The sequence below is a fragment of the Monodelphis domestica genome, chromosome 1 (assembly GCF_027887165.1).
Source record: "Monodelphis domestica isolate mMonDom1 chromosome 1, mMonDom1.pri, whole genome shotgun sequence".
Classification (NCBI taxonomy): Eukaryota; Metazoa; Chordata; class Mammalia; order Didelphimorphia; family Didelphidae; genus Monodelphis; species Monodelphis domestica.
This window is the reverse complement of record NC_077227.1, coordinates 463,806,095-463,832,052: the sequence shown is the minus strand read 5'-3', so window position 1 is coordinate 463,832,052 and position 25,958 is coordinate 463,806,095. Positions and strand designations below refer to the sequence as shown.

The window sequence follows — 25,958 nt, the reverse complement described above, 5'->3', positions numbered from 1 at the left end:
TAGGCACCGATACATATAAGATGCCACAGGATACCCAAATTGATGAAGGGAGTCCCTGCTCTTACAATCATTGTGGGAGGTCCAAACTAATTAACAGATTATGTTTCATCTAGTTTGGAGGTATAAAATGACCTGTTAGAAAGGATGACTTGAATTTTTCTGTATATAAGCCTAGGACATGACCCACTTCCACCATATATTCTTAACTTGATGCTAATTAAGTGCTCCTTTAAGAGCAAGCTGGAGTGGGAAGAGGAAGAAGGAGAGCATGGAGGATTCTGCTGGGCTCAGGAATGCTATGTTGTCTAGATGCTAGATGCCCAATATAAGTCAACTCGATTTAGGGAAAGAGTTCTTTAAACTTTAGAAAGTTTGCTTCTGAGTTATGATATATGATGCATCTTTATCCATCTACCATAAAACAAAGAACAGGAATGAAAGGGTAGACAGAGTGGCCAAGGGTAAATTAGGTGTAAATACCATTAATCTCTGATCAATCAAGGAAGGTTTCACAGAGGAGATAGACTAACCAGGTCTTCAAAAGTCATGAAGAAATATATAGAATACTGACTGAAACAACCAAGATTCTCCAAGAGTCAGTTATTCCATTTCTCCCTACCTTTACCATCAGGGTAAGGCTACAAAGAAGTGTTGATATGTGAGGCTGCCCTAAGATTACAGAGATTTCCTGGGGAAGGAAAAATCTTACCATCTTTCTTCCAGGTGATTTTGGGGAAGGGGATTCCCCAGCATTCACAAGACAGGCTGACAGGATGGCCTTCAGTCACTGCCAGGGTCCGGGGCTCCCAAAAAGAGAACTCTGGGGGAACTGAGCCAAAACAAGGAGAAAAGTTTATACCTGGGGTCTCTTAGGATTGGGTGAGAATGGGGAGAGGCTGGAATAGAAAGAAGGCTATATTCTAAGTCACAACCTTGCTAAGATGAAGTTTGCCCAGGCTTGCTACCTAGATAGACAGGAGAGGAAGTGGGGAGGAGAGGGTATAACTGCTGATCTCTCAAAGAAACCTCACCCCAGACATTGAGATTGTAGTGTTTCTCAGAGCGGCCAGCCTTGTTCAGAGCTTCACAGGTGTAGCGGCCCACATCCTGAACCTCAGCTCTTTCCACCTGGTCACAGAGGTAAAGGAGCCACCTTATTCCTGAGTCAGCCTTAAGAAAAAGGTAACCCAGCCCAGCTGCCTCTTCCCACATTCCAACTTCAAAGCTAGCCAGAGGAATCTGAAATTACTGGGTTCAATTCAATTGATTGCAATTGCTTTTATAGGTCTGTCCTTTTATGTCTGCCTATACCAAGACTGCCTTAGCCTGTGGGCACTGAACAGGGAGACAAAAGAACTGAGCTTTAATTTCACCTCATACTATGTCACATTAAGTGATTCATTCTTTCTGAACCTCAATATCCTGATGTGTAAAAAATTTGATTTAGATGATCTCTCAAGGCCCCATCTAGCTCTGACATTCTATGAACATTCTATCGCCTATTTCCATGTTCTTTGTTCCAAAATGCCTTCAGGCTTTAATGTCTTGTGCTCTGTAATAATAATAATAATAACAGTAATAATTCACATATAGTGCTTTAAATTTTACAAAATACTTTTCTCATAATCTGGAGACAGATAGCATGATCATTATAGATGAGGAAACAGAGGCTCAGAGGTGAAATCACTTGCCCATGGTCACACAGCTAGCAAACATTACAGCAAAGATCTGACCTAAATTAAAGTCTAGTGTTCTTCCTTTTACATCATACTATCTTCTCTACAAGCAGAGATAGTGCCTGTGACTTGCTCTGCCTGCACCCAAGCAGAGCATCACTGAACCAAGGATGCATTGACTATTGTGTCTTTGGGACTGGTCACCTGCAAGAGGACTCCATCTGCAGAGAGGTGGACTCCTGGCCGAGGGGAAAGGGTATGTCCATCCTTCCTCCAGCTCAGCACAGGAGGGGGCACAGCTTGGCTCTGGCACTCCAAGGTCACGGACTGATTAACCACAACAGACACATTCTGCTCTTCTCCCAAGATGCTTGGGGGCACTGGAGAGGACAAAGGCATGACATCACTGTGGAGATAGAATGACAGTTCTCACCACCTAACTCCCCTTCTCCTTAATGCCATTCTCTTCTAAGAAAATTCTTACTTGATCCTGGGGTGGCTGGAAAGGAAAGGCATAACAGAAGACCAGAGAAGAAAGGGAACCCAGTTTTTCAGGGGCTCTTGGTAGCACCTAATTCTGTAAGATCATCAATAATTCCCAGCATACTCATGGCTTAAATCAATTCTCCCCAACCTATGCATCTCTTCAAGAAGAGAGGAAGTTGCTCAAACCCTCATTCTAAAGACCACACAGTCCCAGGTCTCTGCCCCTATAACTAAAGGCAATTATAACTCACAGTGGACCTGCAAGGTAACATCCCTCCGATCCTCCCCGACAGCATTCACTGCCACGCAGGTATATGTCCCTGCGTCTGTGGCCCTGGAGCCAGCCAGGGTGAGGACATGGCCCCCAGGGAAAATCTGGGGAAAAAATTCCAAAAGAAATAGACATTAGTCGTAGCTATAGACTAAAATGAAATTGCCAAGCTTGGACACAAGATGGCAAAGTTACTCTTCACATAGATGTTACCCAGTCTCTTGCCTAGCTCTGCCTATAAGCTGAGTTTGTCTGAAAGTTTCCTGTAAATAAAGCTCTGTTGGTAAACTTAAATCCACACCTCCCTCTTTCTATTCCTAAATGACAACCATTTGCCAGCAGGCAATTAACTTGAGTCCAAAATATGACTCACAAAAAAATCCTAGTGCCTCCTTGGACACCTATGTCACTCCCTCTCTGTGTAATTGGGGCAAATCCCTTAAAGTCTCGAGAGTTCAGTTTTCCCATCTATAAAAGGAAGGGATTTGACTTGATGGTCTCTGAGATCCTTTCTAGTCTTCAGCCTTTGATCCTATGACTCAGAATCACGGAATTTGAGAATTAGAAGGTGCTTCAGGGATCATCTTCTACAACCATGAAAAGAAACTCTACTGTAACATACCCAACAAATGGTAAGCCAGGATCTGCTTGAAGATCTCTCAGGGTAACTCACCACTTCTAAAGTTTCCTGTCCCATATTCCTTGAGAAATCATGGATGTTTTAACCCCACACCCTTTGCTCCCCAGAAATGAAGGTCTCCTCCCAAATGTCTGAGTGGGAGGGGCACCCCAACTATGAGCTGTAAGACCATAACTTTGTCCCAGCTGCACTGACCTGGAGGCCGGAGGTCCCTGTGGCTGACACGGGGTTGCCATCTTTCAGCCACATCAGCATGGGAGAGGGAGCCCCAGTGGCATTACATACCAGCCTCACTGGCTCATTCAAGAGCACAGGACCTGGGAGGCTGGGAGCCAGTGTGATTCGAGGAGGCACTGCAAAAGAAAGGACTAGACTGAGCTCTTTAAATTTGGGGTGGAGGAGGGGTAGAGGTCAGAGGAGATGGTCAGAGGGTTAGAGGTCAGAAGGAAGCACTGGCCCTGTATGTAAAAGACTTGCAGTAGAATGGCTGCAGAAACACACGACTAATCTGATCTACTCCTACTACAAGACAGCATGATAAAGAGGAGAGACTGTTAGACACTGAAAGATTTGGGTTCAAATCCTGCTTTAGCTATACCTAGCTATTTGAACCCCAAGAAAGTAATTTAATCTTTCTATACCTCAGTTTTCTCATCTATAAAATTAGAGAGTTGGATTTGATGATTTCTTCCATCTTGAAATCTCTGACCCCATGATCCCTGTGTTTTTGCTTATGCTATTTCCTAAGCTTAAGGTGTCCTCCCTCATTCTATTTATTTACTGAAATCCTACCCTTTTTTTATGCCATCTGCTCCATAAAGCTTCCTTTTGATTTACTGGTTAATAATAACCTTCTCCTTTGAATTACAAATAACACTTTGTTTGGTAACCCCTTTAATGCACTTGATAAATAGAGTTTTATTGCATTATGGTCTGAAAAGGGCACATTTAATATTTCTGCTTTTCTGCATTTGTTTGGTTTTTTTTAAACCCTTACCTTCTGTCTTGGAGTCAATATTGGCTCCAAGGCAGAAGAGTGGTAAGGGCTAGGCAATGGGGGTCAAGTGACTTGCCCAGGGTCACACAGCTAGTAAGTGGCTGAGGCCAAATTTGAACCTAGGACCTCCTGTCTCTAGGCCTGGTTCTCAATCCCTGAGCTACCCAGCTGCCCCCTGTAATTTGTTTTTTAACTTATTATTTTTAACATTCTTTTCTTTTTCAATTGAGTTCCAAATTCTCTCCCTCCTATATCCACTGAAAAGGTAAGCAAAATGGTATCACCTATACATGTAAAATCATATAAAACATATTTACATATGGGTCATATCACCATAAAAAGCAAAAAGAAAAAAATAAAGAAAATGAGAAAGTTATACTTCCATTTGTACTCAAAGTTCATCAATTATCTCTCTGGAGGTGGACAGCATTCTGTCATGAGTACTCTGGAATTATCTTGGATCATTGTATTGATCAGAGTAGCCAAGTTTTTCACAGTTGATCATCATTACAATATGCTCTTACTGTGTACAATAATTTCCCATGTCTTCTCATTTTACTTGGCAGAAGTTCATATAGGTCTTGCCATGTTTTTGTTTTTTATTTTTTTCTGAAACCATATTCCTCATTGTTTCTTATAGAACAATAGAGCTATAACAATCATATACCACAACTTGGTCAGCCATTCCTCATCTAATGAGCATTCCCTCAATTTCCAATTCTTTGACACCACAAAAAGGTCTATTATAAATATTTTTTGTACATAGAGATTCTTTTCAGGCATAGTTCCAGATTGTTCTGATTGGTTGGAACAGTTCACAACTCCATAAACAGTTTTTTGGTGAATCTATTTTCCCTCATCCCCTCTAGCACTTGTCATTTTAAGGTGTAAGGTGGTACCTCAAAACTGTTTTAATTGCATTCCTCTGATCAACAGTGATTTAAAGGATTTTTTCATATGACTATAGATATCTTTTGATTTCTTCTTTTGAAAACTGCCTATTCCTAACTTTAACCAATTATCAACTGAGGAATGATTCTCATTTTTAAAAATATGGCTCAGTTTCCTATATATTTGAGAAATGGGGTCTTTACAAGAGAAACTTGCAAAAGAAATTTTTATATGACTTCATTGTCTATGGTACCTTTTAGCCAAATACAGTTTCCCTGATTATCTCTCTTAATTAAATGGATTTTTGCTTTTGCTTTAACTGAAATTATGATTGTTATCCCTGCCTTTTTTTTTACATCGGGTGAAGCAGAATCAATTCTTCTCTAGCCCTGTGTATGTGTCTTTCAGTTTCAAGGATGTCTGTGGTACACAACATATTGTTGGATTCTTGTTTCTAATCCATTCTATCTACTTCCATTTTATGGATAAATTCATCCTATTCACATTCACAGTTATGATTACTAGCTGGATACTTCCTTCCATCCAGTTTTCTTCTGCTTAGCTTTCTCTCTTTTCAAAAGTCTAATTTACTTTTGACCAGTGCTTTCTATAATCCACCTTCCTTTTTGTCATCTTCCCCGCTCCTATATCTCTTATCCCTTTCCCCTCTTAATTCCCTATTGAGTAAGATAAATTTCTATATCCAATTGAGTTTATATTTATACATATATATATGTATATATATACATATATATATATATACTTTTTTCTTTGAAACAATTCCAATGAGAGTGAGGTTCAAGCACTGCCCACCACTCCCCCATGTTCCACTTCATTATAAAACTTCTTCCTTGTGTGCTTTTTTTATGAAAGAAAAATTTCCTCTTTCTGCCTTTCCCTTCCCCCATCTCTCAATACATCCCTCTTTCTCAACCCTTCATTTTTAAAAACCATCCCAACATAATTGACTCATACCCATGTCCTTTGTCTATAAAATAACCCACCCTAATAATGATAAAGTTCATAAGAGTTACATGTATCATCTTCTCATATAGGAATGAAAACAGTTTAATTTTACTGAGTCCCTTATGATTACTCTTTCATGTTTACCTTTTTTATGCTTCTTTTGAATCTTGAGTTTGAATGTCAGATTTTATGTTTAGTTCTGGTCTTTTCATCAGGAATTCTTGAAAATCCTATATTTCATTAAATATTCATTTTTCCCCTTTAAGGGTTATATAATTAGTTTTGTGGGGTAGATTACTCTTGGCTATATTTCTATCTCCTTTGCCTTTCAGAATATCATATTCCAGGGGGCAGCTGAGTGGCTCAGTGAATTGAGAGTCAGGCCTAGAGAAGGGAAGTCCTAGGTTCAAGTCTGGCCTCAGAAAATTCCCAGCTATATGGCCCTGGGCAAGTCACTTAACCCCCATTGCCTAGCCCTTACTACTCTTCTGCCTTGGAGCAAATATACAGTATTGATTCAAGACGGAAGGTAAGGGTTTAAAAAAAAGAATATCATATTCCAAGCCCTCTGAACCTTTAACATGCAAGTTACTAAATCTTATGTGGCCATGTCTATGGCTACATGATATTTAAATTACTTCTTTCTGGTAACTTACAATATGTTCTTCTTGATCTGAGAGCTCTAGGATTTGGCTATAATATTCTTGAGAGTTTTCATTTTGGGGTCACTTTCAGGAGATGATCAGTACATTCTTTCAATTTCTGCTTTACCCTCTAGGTCTAAGATATCAAAGCAGTCTTCCTTTATAATTTTCTTATATATGTCTAAACTCTTTCTTTGATCATGACTTTCAGGTAATTTAATAATTCTTAAACCATCTCTCCTTAATCTATTTTCCAGGCCAGTTGTTTTTCCACTGAGATATTTCACATTTTCTTCTATTTCACCCCACCCCCACCCCCATTTTTGTCTTTATTTTGTTTCTTGATATCTCATGGAGTCATAAGCTTTCACTTGCCCAATTCTAGTTTTTAGAAATTCTTTTCCTCAGTGAATTTTTGTATCTTTTTTGCCATTAGATCATTTCTATTTTTAAGATATTATTTTCTTCAGTACTTTTTGTTCCTCTTTATCAAGTTGTTAATTCTCTTTTCATAATTTTCTTGCACTTCTCTCATTTCTTTTCCCAGTTTTTTTCTACCACTCTTAGCTATAACTCTCGAATTCTTGTTGGGCTTGGATTCAATTAGCAATTTTCTTTGAGGCTTTGATTATAAGTGTTTTCATGTTATTGTCTTCATCTGAGTTTCTGTCTTGGTATTCCCTTTCACCATAGTATATTTTTGTGGTCAAGTCCTTTTGTTGTTGTTATTTGCTCATTTTTCTAGTCTATTTCTTATCTATGTGTGTGTCTGTATATATATGTGTATATATATATATATACACATATATATATAATATTTTATTTTCACTCCAATTTTGCAGCCTATTTATTGACTTTGAAATTTATGTTAAAGTTGGGCTATGTTCACCCTGGAGTGAGGAGGCACTGTTGCAAACTTCAAGCTTTTTCATAATATTGTTTTCAGAGCTAGTTTTGGGAGTCTACAAGTTTTTGATGCTTCCAAGATGAAGTGATCTAGGAAGATGTGTGGTTACTGTTCTCTTGTTCTGAGTTCTAGTCTTTACCCAGGAAAGACCCTTGCTACCCTACAGCCACAAATGCTAGTGCTGCTCCTCTTGGTTCTAATACTGTCACCAAGTCCCCATTTCTCCTATAGCCATAAACACTAATGCTCCTCTCTGTCTTAGAACTGCAACCAGTGCCCCTACTTCCTTGTGAACAATTCCCAGTACTCCTCTTTACCCTAGAATGGTGACCTAGAACTGCTTATGGGCAATGGAGTTGCCAATCAGCACGAGCTGCAACCTCTATCATCTCTTCCTGACCCATTGTCCAACCCCCTTACTGTCTCTGGGATGAGTGCTTCTAAAGCTGCTGATGCTACTACTATCATCATTATCATGATTGCCCCTAAGGCCACCACTCGTGCTGTTGCCAAGCTCCAGGTCAGACCCCTGAGACCTGTCCTGCTGACCTTCAAAGTTGTCTTGGGCTGAAAAAAAAGTCTTATTCTGGCCTTTTGTTGGCTCTGCCATTCTAAAATTTGAAATGAAGTATCATTTCAAAGTTGTCTGGAAGGAAATGTTGGCACAATTCAGCTGGATTGCTGCCTATACTCTGTAATCTTGACTGTTCCCTTCTGCATTTATTTGGGAGGTTTTTGTGCCCTAATACATGGTCAGTTTTTATGAAGGTTCCAGGTACAGCTGAGAAAAAGGTATATTTTCTATTCCTATTCGATTTTTTTCCAGAGATCCTTTAATGTACTTGTTATTGGCATTATACTCAATTGGGTTGGGACCTTGCTTCCTTGCAATCTCCATGAGGTTATAAACCATATCTTATATAAATTTTGCATCTCCACAGGAACTAGCACAGAACTCTGTGTATATGAGGTATTTAATAATTATTTGCTGTTGTGGCTAACAGACAGATATTTGTTGCATCACAGAGTGATGATCGGATACACCTGGAGTGAGTCAAAAGCTTTGGATGGGATTGCTATCAGTAGAACTCAACAGGCACAGGTTCTCAAAGGTATTAAGTAAAACTTTTAAGCTAGTGGTATCAAACCCAAATAAAAACAAGGGCCTCTAAGACATACAAATGAATCTTTGCAGGCCACAGAATGACATAGAAAACTACATATTAACATTACCTGGGGGCAGCTGGGTAACTCAGTGGCTTGAGAGCCAGGCCTAGAGATGGGATGTCCTAGGTTCAAATCTGTCCTCAGACACTTCCTAGTTGTGTGACCCTAGGCAAGTCACTTGACCCCTATTGCCTAGCCCTTACTATTCTTCTGCCTTAGAACTAACACACAGTATGGATTCTAAGGTGGAAAGTAAGCTTTTTTTTTTTAATTACCTATGTTATATTGTATTTTTAATTATTTTACAAAATATTTCCCAATCGCATTTTGATCTACTTCAGTCACACCTGGGAGTGTGTGAGGGTGGAGGGTTTGACACCTGTGATTTATACCATAGACCATTTGCCTCATGGATGGAGTGGCTAGGAAGCTCAATTCTTTAGGATAAGGTATGGAACCTCCAGTGATCTCTTGGCCAAGGACATTGTCTTTCTAAAAGTCTATATTTTCTCTAAAACTCAGGTCAAGGCTTCCTCTCTCACAGAGTCTGCTCACCATTAATTCGAAGGCCAAATTTTAGCTCACTGCTGCCAGCCACATTGGATGCCACACACCGGTAACTTCCTGCATCTGACAGCTGGGCACGCTTGATCCGGAGAACCCTCCCATCAGATGACACCATCAAGCCAGGCTTAGAAGAAATAGGCTGGCGACCCCTATACCAGGATATTCCTGAGAAACAGAGCAGTAGAAAGTACAGGTCAGTCTTCCCAGAAGCTGGGCAGGATGGTCACAGCAGTAGAGCAATTCCAAAGGAATAATTCTTCCATAAATTCATGGATTGAAATGTGCCTACAGGGAAAGATGACATACTGGGAAAGGGATTTGTAACCCAGAAAGAGGTACGGTGGTGTAGTGGATAGAGTGCAGGACTTGGAATGAAAAAGTTCTAGGTTTGAATCCCATCTCTAAAATGTGTAATCTTTGTGACTTTAGGCAAACTACTTCACCTCTAGGGGCTTTTCTTTCTTCATCTATAAAATAAGATGGACAAACTTTTTTTTAACCTTTCTTAGTAACAAATCAAAGACCGAAAGGCAAGGGCTAGGTAGAGTTAACTGACTTGTTCAAGGTCACACAGCTAGGAAGTGTCCGAGTCCAGATTTGAACCCAGATCCTCCCAACTCCAAGCTTGACTCTACTGTGCCATCTAACTGCTCCAGATGGATGGACGTGATGACCTCTAAGATCCCTTCCATGCTCAATTGATGATCCAATGAGGAGTGGATGTTCTGTACTGCATGGACCCATGGAAATAAAAATTCACATTTCTACTGTTCTTTAATCTCATGCAAACATCAATAGTGGCACGCCACATTATTCCATGTACGTCATTGAAAGGGGTCGCTAGGGATGATTTGAACAAGGCCATGGTTGACATCAACCTGAGAAATTAGGACTTGCCCCCACATATCCCTGAGCTTCTTTTAATAACTTGCCATGGATGGATAAATCTTCAAGAATTTATCTAAGCCTTCTTTGAATCTATATATTTTCATCTAGTACTACTTCTCTGGGTAACAAGTTCCAAAGGATACCCCATTGGTCCTAAACATAGTTTTTGTGTGGCTTCATGAATTCCTCAAATTCTATCCTTAGGATTATTAACTCCTGCTTTCTGAATCTACCTTCAGCCCCACATCCTTTTCTCTGAGTTCCCTACTACTTACTGATCTATGTAACAAAACCAGAGTAGGTAAGAAATTAGGAAGAAAATCACAAAACTAGTCTTAAACTCTAGAATTGCCCCTCATCAAACCATATCTCAGAATGGAGGTGTCTCAGATTTGGGATTTAAAAAGTATCATAAAGCAGTAATTTTGAAAACTGTTACTAAGAAATAGAAATGTAGTTAAGTGGGACAGAGAGAACATGCAACAAATAGTAGCAAAAGATTACAATACCGTTATATTTGACAAAAGAATAGGTTCAAGTTTTGGGGATAAAGACTCACTGTTCAATTGGAAAATTGGAAAATAGTTTGGCTAAAACAGGGAATAGACCAATATCTTATACCATTCACTAAGATAAGATCAAAATGGATACAAGGCCTAGACATAAAAGGAGATATCATAAGCAAATTAGGACAGGGAATAGATTACCTATTACATTTATGGAAAGGAGAGGGATTTATGAATAAACAAGAGATAGAGAGCATTGTGAGAAAGTGAATCATTTTGAGTACATTAAATTTCAAAGGTTCTGTACAAATAAAACTAATGTAGTCAAGATTAGACAGAAAGCAGAAAACCGTGGGAAAATTTTGATAGACAATTTCTTGGACAGAGTCTCCTATCTCAAATATATAGAGAACTTTATTAAATTTATAAGAATAAGAGCCATGTCCCAATTTATAAGTGGCAAAAAAAGATATAAAGAGTTTGGGATGAAGAAATCAAAGTCATATAGGTTTATGAAAAAATGCTCTATATCACTACTGATTAGAGAAATGTAGAGCAAAACAAATCTGAGATACGGGGATGCCTCATCTATCATGGAAGTTACCTTCCAGAGGACCCCTGTGATAGGTGAAAATCTGCAAAGTTGTGGCATTATATTTATTTTATTATTTATATATTTTAAGACTTTATAAAACCTTTCCACTGTCCTATAAACCTTTTCCACACTCTTATTAACCTACAGTCACTGAGCCAATCAGCACCCAGGATACAGAACACAGCACTGTGGTTTGTCACCTTTCATTCTATCAGCCAATAGTCTGCTGCAATAAGTGTAACTCTGTGATACAGAATTAGATATATATATATATATATTTAAAACCTGCAATAAGTGAACCATTATATAGCAAGGGACGACTGTATTATCTCATACTTATCAGATTGGCTAAAATGATACAAGGGCAAAATGACCAGTAGATTGAGAGTCAGGCCTGGAGATGGGAGGTCCGAGGTTCAAATTTGGCCCCAAGACACTTCTTAGCTGTATGACCTTGTGTCTATAATAATACTAGTAATAGTTTTTCAAATGACAAGTGCCAGGGACACCTACGGAGTCGCAATAGGGGACAGTTTAGAGCTGTCGGAGAACAGCTATGGAGTCGCAAGAAAGAAAGAGTGGAACATTATCAAAGAGGGATAATGAACGTTTATTGTAAGCAGAACACCAGATTTAAAGCTCTGCTCGAGAGACACAATCTATCCTCCCCAGAATGTGAACAGGGAAGTTAACCCGTTCCCAGGAGATCTTGGAACTGTTCATGCAGCCTTGAACTAAGATTACTATGTATTGGCATACTCAGCAGGAATGGTATGTCACAAACACCTGGGAAGAGGAACTCCATTCCATGAAGTCATGAAAGGTTCACTGCAGACAAGTATACGAGGGGATGTAGAAAAATGGAGACACCAATACACTATTGGTGGAACTATGAAGTGATCCAACCATTTTGGAGAGCAATTTGGAATTATGCCCAGAGTTATAAAACTGTATATGCCCTTTACCCAGCAATACTACCATTGGGTTTGTTTCCCAAGGAGATCAAGGAAAAAGGAAAAGAACCTATATGTTCCAAAATATCTATAACAACTCTTTGGTAGTGGCAAAGAACTGGAAATCAAGGGGATGTACATCAGTTGGGGAATGGCTGAATAAGTTGTGATCGTGAGAGAATACTACTGTGCTATAGGAAATGATGAGCAGATTAAATTTTTTTAAACCCTTACCTTCCGTCTTAGAATCAATACTATGTATTAGTTCCTAGCTGGGAAGTGTCTGAGGCCAGATTTTGAACCTAGGACCTCTCATCTCTAGGCCTGGCTCTAATCTACTGAGGCACCCAGCTGCCCCCAGATTAATTTTGTAAAACCTTGGAAAGACCTACCTGAAATAATGAAGAGTGAAATGAGTAGAAGCAAGAGAACATTACATACAGCCATAGAATTAATATTGGAAAAATAACTTGTGAATGTTCCCAGAGAAAGAACTGATAAACAGAAATATAAAAGACATAATTTATATATACTGTATTTTTGTCATCTGATGCCTTATATGGTGTGGGGAGGGAAGAAGTAGGGGTGAGAGAGCTGAGAATAAATTCATAAAAGTTTAAATTTAAATTAAAAAATAAAGAAATATCTGGGATAAAGAGCCTAAACTAATTCAGTTTGTCAGGATATGCTTTGGGGTTCACTCAGATCATAACTGAAGAGAAGCTAAGTCTCACTGAGGTTCAAAAGATCATACATTTAAAGCTGGATGAGGCTTTGGAGACCATCTGGTCCAACCCCCTCATTTTAGAGATGATAAACCCAGGACCCAGAGAGGTTAGGTAATTGCCCAAAGTCACACAGCAAAACTAAGATTAAATCCCAGGTCATCTGATAGCGAATCCATCATTTAATGCTGTACCACACTTTTAATGGGATGCAAAGGAATCTCACAGAGCAGGTGGAAGGATACATGGGGTTGCCTGGACAAATAATTCAGAAAAGAAAAGATTGTCTTACTGGGAGTAGGGACTCCTGATGCCAGGCACTCCAAGGATGCTGAGGTGTTCTCCAACACAGCCTTATTCACTAGGCCTGGCTCGATGTTGGGGGGCACTAGGAAAAGATAAGGTGAGAACTCCATCCAGCAAGGCAAAGGCACAATGGACAGCTCAAGCCTCACACTCCCATGGCCCAAACCAGACTCCCCTTGATACCAGGAATCCATAATTTCCCAAGAACCTCCCCTGCCTAGAGGTCATCAGTAAAGAGTGAGGCTCCCCCACTCCTTAGTTCCTCACCCAACACCTTCAGCACCACATCTCTCTTGGCCTCTCCAGCCAGGTTGGTAGCCACACAGGTATAGTTGCCTTCATCCCTCAGATCCACCTTCTCGATCTGAAAGAAAAAATGGGCTGAGAGGGAACGCCTCCCTCTGTGACCTTCCCTTGTACTTCCAGCCTGGCTTGGTTCTTCTGTGGCCTTAGGGGACAGTTCCTCTCTGGAGCCAGACCCTATGCCAGTGCTGGGCTGGGCAGAAGGCAGAAGCTGAGATCTGATGAGTTATTCTCTACCTTGGAGTTGGCTCTCTCCTGACTGCAAAAGCCTGCCCTGAACAACAACCCCCATAGTAGGGAGCCAGAAAGGTGTGAGTTATTCAGTGAAATACAAGAGCATAGGAGTGCAGATGGAGAGGTGGGAGGAATCTCAGAGGCCATTTTATCTACTCCAAGATTTTTTTTTTACAGATGAGAACTCTGAAGCCCAGAGAGATCAAGAGATTGGCCAAAGGTCACATAGCTAGCAATCACCACTCAGGATTTGAACCCAGGTAACTGACACCACAATCAACGTTCTTTCAATTGTACACACACAACATTCCTCCAACATGAGGCTGGAGTTGTCTTGCCCAAGACAGGTACATAAAGCAGCACTTCCCCATGGCTCAAGTCATGTCCTCTGACACCTGCTCTGACACATTCATTCTCCATCTTAGACCATCCCCAGACTTACCCAAGCCTCCCTGTCCCACCATTCAGGAGCCCAAATAGCTGCTATAAGCTTCCATGGCATCCAAGATGCCCAACCTCAGGAACTCTGAAGCCTACCTGCAAGCTGCCCCCTGTGGTAACCAGAGAGACTCCATTCTTCCACCAACTGAGGTTTGGCACTGGCATCCCAGCTGCCACACACTGGATGGTGACTGGCTGAAGAAAAGGGGCCGTAATGTTCTCACCCTCCAGAACAGTAACTGATGGTTGTTCTGCATCAAGAAGAGAGAAAGTGAGGACGACAGTTCAGAGAGGTTCTGTAATACCCTGCCCAGAGACCTCAGCTTCATGTGCAAAGTGGAGCTAGGCCCTGGAGTATTGTTAAGATTAAATGAAACAGTTCGAGTTCTGAGGATTCATCTTTTCTCTCCTAAAAACCAGTCCAGATGAAGCCCTTTAAACCCTACTCTACTGAGCTTTGGGAAAGGTAGTCCCAAATGGCTCACTAACAACTCTCTGCTCCATTCCATTCCCTGGGATGGCCCACAATGAGAATGATCACCAACCATGTGACCTACAAACCACCTAGCCTGGCCCCCAGGGCAGGCTGGGCCAAGACACATCAATGGGTCTTCAACAGAACATCTGCATCTCTCTGCTTCCCACCCCAGGACTCTTTGGTCTCTATGGAGACTGAAACAGCCCCCACACTTACCATGTACCAGCACCTCCACCTCAGCCCCAGCAGTGCCAGCTTCATTAGTGGCCTGGCAGGCAAAGAGCCCATTGTGGTCTGGCTGTACATGGTCAATCCGTAGCATGGCCCCATCTGTGGATACCTCCACACCAGCAAACTCCTCAGCAGGTCGGCCATTCCTTAGCCATCTGAGAATCCATATTGCAGAATGGGAGTGGGGTGAGGAGTAGGAAGTAATAACAATAACTAGCATTTATATAGGGAGTTGAGGTTTGCAAAATGCTTTATATATCATTTGATTCCCATGGCAACTCTTTGAGGGAAATATTGTTATCTACATTTTACAGAGAAGGAAACAGAGACAGAGATAAATTAAGGGTCTTGTCCAGAACCATACAGCTAATAAGTATCCAAAGAGAGATTTTTAACTACAGGCCTCCTGGTTCCAGGACCAGGACTATAACTGTTGTTAGAGTATCTAACTGGAACAGTGAAGGAGTATTGCGGTGCTCTGAAATGAGCAATGAGCACCTCACAAGCAATCCTAAGAGGTCAGGACTCTGGGTCCTTTGGGAAAACTTTCAGGATTTCCCAGAACAATTTGTTTCCTGGCCACTCTGCCCTGGCCCTTCTTGCCTTTGTCCAGGGTATCCAGTAGGCCCTTCCCACCTTCATGGCATAGGAGATCACAGGGATAGGTCTCCCTGGAGACCATTCATTTATCCCCTGCACCCATGAGATACAAATTCCCTCCACTTGCAAGTCCCGCCACCCCCACACCCTCCTCTCCATACATACTGTATAATTGGAGTTGGGGAGCCTGTGGCCTGACAGGGTAGCTCCAGGGAGTGTCCCTTCACAGTAGTCACTTGTCCTGAGCCTTCTCCTACCAGCAGTTGTGGGGGGACTGGGGAAAGGACATACAGTCAAGGGAATGGTGCCCACTGACCCCTTCCCTCTAACCCCTAATCACCTCCAATTGGTTATTCTGCAGCTTAGAGGTATATCAAATTCTAGGTGGTCATAAGTTTCTAAGTGTAGATGGAATCAGATTTAAAATACAACTGGGAAATATTTAATGAAATCAATGAAAATACAATAGAACACAGATAATGTTAATATGTGGTTTTCTAAGGCAATATGAAGGCAGCAGGGACCCTCATGTACTGTTTAGTGGTCCCATTTCTATTTGCACTTGACATCACTGCAGCAGTTTCTTCTAAGGTATGCAATCTCATCCTCCCAACTGGAAGAACATGAAACCCGTAAGGACAGGGACAAAATGAGCAACTCTATGGTGAGGGGGAGCCTTCACTGAACTGGAAGTCAGGAGACTCAAGCTGTGGTCCTGGCTCTAGGATGTATCCTCAGGCAATCATTTTATCCAAGTCTAAGTCTGAGTTAATTAGGAATAACACCATCCTGATTTACTATGGTAATGGTTAGAGAGCTCACTTTGGAATCTGGGAGACCTGGATTCAAGTCCCACCTCTGAAACAAATTGCCTATGTGAGCCTGAGTAAGTGCTCCAGGCACTCTCTACAACTGGAAGTTGTTCATCAGTATTGGTGAGGAGGCAATTTCCCTACCAGGAATTCCCTAAACCAATGAAACCATTTTGTTGTTGTCTAATCATTTTAGTCATAACCTATTCTTTTTGTCCCTACTTTGGGGTTTTCTTGACAAAGATACTGGAACGGTTTGCCATTTTCTTTTCCAACTCATTTTACAAATAAGGAGGCAGATGAAGTAAACAGGGTTAAGTGACTTGCTGGGTTACACAACTAATAAGTATCTAAGGCCAGATTTAAACTCATGAAGATAAATCTGCCTGATACTAAGCCCAGAGCTCTATCCACCATGCCACCTAGCTGCCCCTTGGGCTGGACAAAAACAAAAACAAACCTACAACAGAGGACCATTATAAAGATGTAAGATCCTTGCAAATAGGATTTATTTCTTTCTCTAAACTTATATCCTAAGTGCACAGTGCCTGGCATACAGCAGGTGTTTAATAAACACTATTCATTGATCAAATGAAATACTGGCTAGGAAAATGTTTTGAGAAATAGAAAATACTGTGAATGTATAAGAAGTAAGGCCAATTCTTGCCTCCTCTATTATATTCCCTCCTTGCCACCCAGCATACCCACAGAGTTCAGAAGTTTGCAAAGTATATAGTGGGCTCATGATTAGCCCGTGATGAATGAGAAAACAATAACCTTGCACTTGTCCAACAATTTTCCCACAACTCTGTTAGGCAAACAGTATTACGATTCCCATTTTATTGATGTGGAAACCTAGACTCAAAGTAGACAAGTGATTTGCCTAGGATTAGAGAACTAATAATGGAAGTCAGGATTTGAACCTAAGGGTCTTGACTTCAAGGGCAGCACTTTTTTATTTTACTACATTAGGCTTCCTGGAAAAAATGAATGAGAACCAATGAAAGTCTAACAATTAATTTGACAATGGCAATCAATCAATTAATTAATCAAAGATAATTAATCTGAGTCCCTGTGGGTTCTACCTGAGTGTGACCCAAGGTGGGCACCTTCCCCAGTGACTCCCAGGACCCCATGGAGTATCAGTGGGGACGGATGTCCTGATAACAATGAGTTTGGTACCCTGGACCCACACTCTAGTCCAGAGTCACTCACCCTGTACTTCCACCATGTAATGTAGTACTGTCTCCCCAGCAGGACTGTTGGCCAAACAGCTATAGTGCCCGGAGGCTGCCTCAGTCACTCTCTCCAACCTTAGCACTCGGCCCCCCTCCTGGAGCCACGTTCCATTGTTTTCTGTCAGAGGGTTCTCATCCTGGTGCCATGTGAGGGTGGGGGGTGGATGGCCACTTGCTGAGCACCCCAGAGCCAGGGGCCTCCCAGCCACTGCCTTCACCACCAGTGGGCCTCCATCAGCCCCCTCAATGGTGGGTGGAACTGAAGAAAAAATGAGGGATTCATTCAGAGTGAAAAAGAGGCATCTCGTGCCTTTGCCCTCTGGAGTCTTACAGTGTTAGATCTGGACAGGACCATACATCTCTACCTGTGAACCAACTGAGGCCAGGTTTGAACTCATGAAGATAAGTCCACCCAATTCCAAGCCCAGGGCTCTATCCACAGTGCCACCTAACTGCCATGCGGGCTGGACCAGAACAAAAACAAACTATGAAAATGTAAGATCCTTACAAAGGGAGTTTATTTCATTCTTTGTACTTTAACGTACAATTAATGGCATATCAAGGATATCTCTATTCAGGCCAGGTCTTAAGGAATAGAAAATTCAGACCAGAATAAGGGCACCCATCTGGGAAGGAAGAAAGGAGAGGGAAAGAGAAGAGGTCAAGATGTCTAAGTTCCTCACTCTGCTGTCAGTGAGCTAACCTTGGCAAAACTAAGAAGAGACAAAATTCAAATTAATTTTCCTTCAAAGAAAGGCCTTGAAAGATCAAAGCAGGAGCCAACTAGTCCTGCCCTAAGAATGCTGTGGGACCCTAGGACCAAGCTAGAGGGAGCCATCAACCTCCAGGGTTAGACATGGTCTATAAATACCCCAGCTTCCATTAACAACTTCTAGTAGATTGTCCACCAGGAATTCATGAGAATCTTTGTTGAAAGTCTTGATCAATGACACATGTAAAACCCAGTGGAGTTGCTCATTGGCTATGGGAGGCAGTTGGGAGGAGGGGAAGGAAAGAACATAAATTGTGTAACCAAGGAAAAATATTCTAAATTAATTAAATAAAATTTTTTCAAATTAAAAAAAAAGAAGAATCTTTATTGAGGGGACAGCTGGGTGGCTCAGTGGATTGAGAATCAGGCCCAGAGACAGGAAGTCCTGAGTTCCAATCTGGTCTCAGACACTTCCTAGCTGTGTGACCCTGGGAAAGTCACTTAACCTCCATTGCCTAGTCCTTACCAATCTTCTACCTTGGAACCAATACACAGTATTGATTATAAGATGGAAGGTAAGGGTTTAAAAAAAAAGAATATTTATTGAGCCTAATGAATTTCCAGCCTAGTTCACCTCTTAGAAAGAAGCAGAGGAGATGGAACAGCTAGGTGGCTCAGTGGATAGAGCCAAGCCTAGGTTTGGGAAGACCTGGGTTCAAATCTGACCTCAGTTACTTCCTAGTTGGGTGACCTTGGGCAAGTCACTTAACCCCCACTGCCTAGCCCTCATTACTCTTTTGCTTTGGATTCAATACTTGGTACTAATTCTAAGACTGAATCTAAGAGTTGTTGGGTTTTTTTAACAAAAGAAAAAGAACGAATAGGTTCTGAACACCTTAATCTTCCAGACTTCTAGAGGATCCCTAGTCCCATGCTCATGAGCCCCTGTTGTCTGCTCCCACTCCCATGGATGCTCCCCACAGAGCAGGCTCAGTGAGATGAGGGCACGTGGGGTTCCAGACACTGGAAGCCCTGCTCGAGGGCGAGCCTCAGTGGCCCACGTGTCAGAGCCAACCTCTTGCTCCTAACCAGGGGCGGCTCTCACTGTCACTGCTCTCTCCCCTGCCCATCCTTATTCCACGCTCTCTCCCCACCCTCCCTGGGAGCCAGCTCACCATAGACATCCAGCCTCACAGCTTTCTCAGCTATTCCTGCTGCATTGCTGGCCTGGCAGGTGTACAGCCCGGAGTCCGAACCCCGGGCCCTCCCCAGCTGCAAGTGCCGCCCCCCTTTGGCATAAGCCACGCGGGGGCTGGCATGGAGAGGGTCCCCATCTTTGAGCCAGGTGATGGCAGGGGTGGGGACACCACGGGCATCACACTGAAGGCGGACCACATGGTCTTCCATGACGGCCACCTCTCCTGTCTCATTGGAGCCCCAGATGGTAGGGGGTGCTGAGAGGGGACAGAGGGAGGTCATAGAGAGCTCTGGCATGCATCTGGAGGGCAGCCAGGGCTGCTCTTTCTAGGAGGGACAGACAAATAGCGGTGCCAGGAGCCAAGGGAGATGCAGCACAAGAGCCATGCCAGAGCAGAGGACCGGCCCACATGCTACAAGACGCTAGCAGGCCTCATTTCCCTCGCTCTCCCCCACCCCACCCGCACACACATAGCCTCTTCCGCTTGGGCTGGGGCCCGATAGCCAAGCACCCCCCAAGTCAAGCAGGTCCAGCCTCCAAGACCTCTCAACAGCTCCGCCTGAAGGCCTGGGCCCTGGCCCGAAGCGGGGGGCCAGCACCGAGTGCTAGGCTTTCCGTCACACAACTCATGATGGGGCGGTGGATGAGCAGGTGGCAAAGGTACTTACTCTGAATGCTGAGCTGGAAATCCTTGGCCTGCTGGCCAGCAGGACTGAAGGCCACACACTGGTAATGACCCGCATCCCCCAGGTGGCTGCTGGGGATCTTGAGAACCTGCCCATCCTCCACGAGCTGAATATGAGGGTCACCTGGGGCTACAGGCCTAGAGAAGGGGGTAGAGGAAGACAGCACTGAGGCCCAGGGACAAGGCAGAAAATGAGTACAGGCAAGAACCAAAGAATCCTAGGGTTAGAGCCGAAAGAGACCTTGGAGGCCATCTGGTCCAAAGCCCTTCCTTTTACAGGAAAAGACATGGAAACCCGCAGTGGAAGGGGCGAGATGTGAACCTGGGTCTTTTCATTCCAAATCAGTGCTCTTCCCACTAAGGAAACTCACCTATGAGCCCTGGGCTCTGACGCCCAAGAAGTTAAGAGAATGAGAAAGCTCTTGCAGTCGTGGCGAGGAACAGGTCTGTCCTTCCCTAGCAGATTAAGTTCGCCCACCTGGGCCTGACATTCAGAGGCCCCCTTGCAATGGACCCAAGTAGGTTCATGACCCAGTGTTCCCCCAAACACACTCCCAAATATGGTTTGCCCCGTCCCGCCTCTGTGGCCCCCACTCTCTGGAGCGCTCTCCTCTTCCTCTTCGCTTCTCCCCATCCAAACTCTAGTCAAGGCCTTCAAGGCCCAGCTCCAGTCCCACTTGCTCCAGGCACCTTTTCTATCCTCTTGAAACCTCCCTGCATTGGCCCATTGGCCCCAATCACTTGGCCCCTAAGCAGGAACCATCTGGCACAGTTTCCTAATTGCTTTCTGTGAGCAAGTGCTCTTTCTCCTTTCAATCTTTGTGCTAAGGGTTCTAGAAGACAGTCAGTGCTGGCTGAATGAATCACCAAGAGTGAACCTTCAGTCTGAGCGGGGACTTTTTCTGAGCCTCAGGATGGATGGGGCGAGCCAAACATTTCACAGGATCCCTATGGTCTTCTCAACAGCCGGGACAGGGGAGGCGGGGAAGGCGGCACTGAGGCTGAGGCGCAGGGGCCAAGGGGACCTTAGAAGAGGGCGGTGGAAGCGAAGTCTGCCAAGTACAGAATCCCCAGGCTTCGTGGGCTTCCTAGGATGTAGAGCTTGAAGGGCCTTTAGAATGTGGAAGGAGGTAAAGAGCATTCGCTCAGCCGTCTAAGTCACTTACTGCCCATCCTTGGTCCACTCCACCTGGGGCAGGGGCACCCCTGAAGTACGGCATTCCAGCTCTACTTCCAGGCCAGCTAGTCTTGACACCTCCTGAGCCGTCCCTGCTCCACGCACTGAAGGCGGGACTGAGAAAGAGGGGGAAAGCAAGGTAGTGAAGTGGGAGGTAGGGTGGGAGTTGGGGGATCTGGAAGAGACCCAAGGAATAGAGAATGGGCTGAGTAACATTTTTTTAAAAATCCTTACCTCCATCTTAGATTGGTTCCAAGGCAGAAGAGCAGTAAGGCAAGGGGGGGGGGGGGAGTAAGTGACTTGCCCAGGGCCACACAGCTAAGTGTCTGAGGTCAAATTTGAACCCAGGACCTCCAGTCTCTAGGCTTGGCTCTCAATTTACGGAGCTGCCTAACTGCTCCCATTAAAAAAAAAAAAAACTTTTACCTTCTTTCTTAGAATTAATAATAAATCTGTTCCAAGGCAGAAGAGCAGTAAGGGCTAGGAAACTGGGGTTAAGTGACTTGCCCAGGGTCACACAGCTAAGGTCAGGTTTGAACCCAAGACTTCCCATTTCTAAGCCTGGCACTGAGCCACCTAGCTGACCTATGGGCTGAATATCTTAGTCCCTGCCCATCCAATTGAGAAGGAAGAGAGCCTGCTACTTCTACCCCAGCTGAGCCCCAAGGAAGGAAGGATAGAAAGGCAGTTACGGACATCACCAGTCTCCCAGCAGGGCAACAAGGAGGCTGAGAGAGATCACTCACTCAGCACAAGGAGATTGAAGTCCTTCTGAGCCATCCCAGCTCGGTTCACAGCTTGGCAGGTGTAGAGGTCAGAGTCACTCTTCTGGACTTGGGGGAAATGGAGAGATGGGGCACCATCTGGGAAGTAATGTCTGTTGTCCTCAGAGACCTGGGCAGGGCGATTAAGGAGCTGTTGTTCAGTCTATTCAGTCATGACCAACTCTTCATCCCCCCATTTGGGGTTTTCTTGGCAAAGGCACAGGAATGGTTTGTCATTTCCTTCTTCAGCTCATTTGACAGATGAGGAAACTGAGACAAACAGGATTTAGTGACTTGTCCAGGGTCACACCGCTAATAGGTGTCTAGGGCCAGATTTTAACTCAGGAAGATGAGTCTTCCAGATTCCAAGCCCTGTGCTCCATCTACCTAGCTACCCAGGTCCTGAGATCAAAAAGGATGTCTGCACCCCACCCTCTGACTTCAGGAATTCTTTTCTCATTCCACCTAGACATCCCATCTCCTTCCCCATCACCCTGGGGCTAGTCCCAGATTCTCTCCCCCGGAGGTCCCCAGGGAAGACTCACAGGCCGTCCATCCTTGTACCAGGTGATGGCAGGGGTAGGGAAGCCGCTTACGTCACAGTTCAGAGTCAGGGGTCTGCTGGCCAGGGTGGACACATTGACTCTCTGTTCTTCTCCCCGGAAGTGAGGGGGCACTGGAAAAGAGGAAGCACAGGGCTAAGCCTAGGGAGCCCCAGGGCTTCCCCCAAGAACCTCCGAGCTGGAGCTCAAGATTTAAAGTCATGGAATATTCAACATATTTAAAACGAACCTCTCCCTTTCCCCACAAACCCTCCCCTCTTCCTAACTTCCCTAGTACTCATAGGCTTATAACTGAGGTGTCAGCCTGAATTCTCACCTTTCTCACCCAGGGCATCCAATTGGATTCTACCCTTGGAACATTTCTCATTTTTATCCCTTCATCTCCTCTGCCACCACCCTGGCAAAGGCCCTCATAACTTCACGCCTAGATTATTTTTAAATGTATTTATTTGTTGTTTGTTACATTAAAGTTCCCAGGTTCCTCCCTCCTCCCACTCCTCCCCATACTACAGAAGTTATCATTTGACTAATAATAACAATATATAAAATTATGTCTTGCTTGTTACTATTTAACAATTCTTTCTCTGGAGGTAGACAAACACAATTATTCTTCTTCTTCAATACAATATTATTCTTCAAATTATTCTTCAAACAATATTTCTGTGGCTGTATAGAATGTTCTGTGGGTTCTGCTCATTTCACTCTTTTTAATTTCATATTGGTCTTTTCATGTTGTTTTTGAATTAAACTGCTAGGCCTGGAGTCAGGAGGACCTGGGTTCAAATCAGGACTCAGACACTTCCTAGCTGTGTGACCCTGGGCAAGTCACTTAACCCCATTTGCCCAGTCCTTGTCCCTCTGTCTTAGAGATGTTTCTAAGAAAGTAAGGTTCTTGGGCTCTGGGCGGCAGCCAGGTGGCTCAGTGTATTGAGAGTCAGGCCCACGTCCTGTGTTCCAATTTGGCCTCAGACACTTCCTAGCTGTGTGACCCTGGGAAAGCCCATTGCCTAGCCCTTATCATTCTTTTGACTTAGAATCAATACTGTGTAAGGTAAAGGTTTAAAAAAAATTAACCTGTTCATTTCACAGCTACAGAATTAATACTGGAAGAATAAATTGTGTGTTGCCTCCAGTGTGACTTGAAAGATCCTAATTTATATGAATGTTTCAGTCTCCTGGACAACACTTTCTGTGATGCAGGGAAGGTGAGAAGGGCCTGGGACACGTATATGGAATTTATTATGTACATATGAAGAAAAGTAAGTGTAACATATATGAAATTTGTGGTTTCACTTATATACATCCTTCTTTTTTCATACATGGAAATGCTTGTTTGATTTTGTAAAATTTAGAAAAACAAAACAAAGCAAAAAATTATCCTGATCATCATTTCTTATAGTTCAATAGTATGCCACAATCATACACCGCAACTTGTTTAGCCATTCCCTAACTGATGGGTTTCTCAGTTACTAGTTCTTTGCTACCCCAAAGAGAAGTGTTATCAATATTTTAGAACATATTTTCCTTTTACCATGATCACCTTCGCAAACCAACTTAGGAGTGGTATTGCTGGGTCAAAATGTATACACTATTTTATAACTCTGGGCATAATTCAGGTTGCTCTCCAAAGTGCATGGATCAGTTCACAGTTTCTGCCAGAAGTATATTAGTGTCCAACATTTGTCATTTTGCCCTTTTATCATTTTAGCCAATCTGAGAGGTATGAGATATCTCTGAGTTATTTTGATTTGCATTTCTCTAATCAACAATGATTAGGAACATTTTTTTCATATGGCTATATATAGCTTTGATTTCTTCATGCAAAAACTATTTATTCATATCTTCTGACCACTTGTCAATTAGTGAATGGCTCCTATTCTTTTTTTTACAAAGATATTTTATTTTACCAGTTATATGTAATAACAATTTTCCATACAAGTTTTCTGAAGTTATATGATCCAAATCACCTTCCCTTCCTTCTCTCCCCCTTTCTGGAGATGGTAAACAAATTTGATCTGGGTTATACATATATGATCATGCAAAACATATTTCTATATTGTTCATTTTTGTAAGAGAATAATCATATAGGCTCCTATTCTTATAAATTTGACAAAATTCTCTCTATATTTATGAGACCTCTCTCTGAGAAACTGGCTATAATCTCCCCACCACCACCACCAATTTTCTGTCTTCCTCCTAATCTTGGTTTCATTCATTTTATTTGTACAAACCCTGTTAAATTAAATATAATCAAATTTAACTATTTTATATATCATAATGCTTTCTCTTATTCATAAATTTTTCTTCTATTCATTAATCTGACAGGTAATATGTTCCCTGTTCTTCATATGTAGACTGGTTTGGGGTTTTTTTTGGTGGTGTTGCTGTTTTTAACCACCTTCTGTCTTAGCAAAATTCTAAGACAGAAGAGAGTTTGGGGTGAAGAGTCTTGTCCAGAGACACACAACTTGGAAGTGTCTGAGGTCAAACTTGAACCCAGGCCCGAGCCTCTATTTGTTCTGCTATCTTGTTGCCCTTATACCTACACTATTGCAATAACCTGCTGGCTGGTCTCCCTGCCACACTTCTCTTCCTCCTCTTCCTACTATGGTCCATCCTCTACTCAAATGCCAAAGCACAGGTTTCATATATCATCTCCCATTCAATCAATTCCCATGGCTCCCTATCCCCTCTACAGTCAAATAGAAAATCCTTGTTTGGGCTTACAAAGCCCCCTCTAACCTGGCCTCTTCCTATCTTTCCAGTCTTCTTGCAGCTCCCACCCCCCATGTACTTTTCGGCTGCTCCCTCATTTGGCTCCTGCCGTTTTCTCTGACTGTGCCCCATGCCTGGATCACTCTGTCTCCTCATCTTCACCTCCTGGCTTCCCTGGATTCCTTTAAATCTCAACTAAAATCCCACTCTCTGAAAGACGTTTTCTCAATCCCCCTTAATGCTTTATCCAGTTTGTCCTACATATTTCTTGGGTGCATACAGTTGTTTGCCCATGTTCTCTTCCCAGTTAGATTATGAGCTCCTTGGGAACAGACACTGCTGTTGCTTCTCCTTATATCTCCAGCACTTAGCACAGAGCCTGGCACACAGTAAGCGCTTAATAAATACTTGTCTAATTTGACATAAACAGATGCAAGGTCAAGTTAGCAGAACCAGCAGAACATTATATACAATGATTATAATGTTGTTGTTTTTTTAAACTCTTACCTTTTGTCTTAAAATCGATACTAAGTTCCAAGGTAGAAGAGCAGCAATGGCAAGGGAATGGGGTTTAAGTGACTTGCCCAGGGTCACAAAGCTAGGAAATTGCTGAGGCCAATTT

At 42.9% G+C, this 25,958-nt stretch overlaps 1 protein-coding gene across 4 annotated transcripts in view; it reads right to left on the bottom strand.

Moving 5' to 3' along the window:
* HMCN2 (hemicentin 2) overlaps positions 1–25,958 on the bottom strand; it is a 222,500-nt gene that overhangs the window by 94,618 nt on the left and 101,924 nt on the right. For 3 of the 4 annotated variants that reach the window (XM_056812558.1, XM_056812559.1, XM_056812560.1), the window contains exons 27-43: positions 22,604–22,734; positions 22,041–22,188; positions 21,284–21,410; positions 20,101–20,255; positions 19,410–19,688; positions 17,500–17,781; positions 15,638–15,746; positions 14,858–15,027; positions 14,260–14,414; positions 13,453–13,549; positions 13,172–13,267; positions 9,201–9,377; positions 3,269–3,426; positions 2,414–2,537; positions 1,881–2,056; positions 1,032–1,128; positions 710–829 (exon numbers count right to left, since the gene is read on the bottom strand). In XM_056812558.1, coding sequence (XP_056668536.1) covers positions 710–829; positions 1,032–1,128; positions 1,881–2,056; positions 2,414–2,537; positions 3,269–3,426; positions 9,201–9,377; positions 13,172–13,267; positions 13,453–13,549; positions 14,260–14,414; positions 14,858–15,027; positions 15,638–15,746; positions 17,500–17,781; positions 19,410–19,688; positions 20,101–20,255; positions 21,284–21,410; positions 22,041–22,188; positions 22,604–22,734 — 2,601 coding nt within the window. The remainder of the gene's footprint in view (positions 1–709; positions 830–1,031; positions 1,129–1,880; positions 2,057–2,413; positions 2,538–3,268; positions 3,427–9,200; positions 9,378–13,171; positions 13,268–13,452; positions 13,550–14,259; positions 14,415–14,857; positions 15,028–15,637; positions 15,747–17,499; positions 17,782–19,409; positions 19,689–20,100; positions 20,256–21,283; positions 21,411–22,040; positions 22,189–22,603; positions 22,735–25,958) is intronic. The other variant, XM_007475271.2, reaches the window with a different exon arrangement.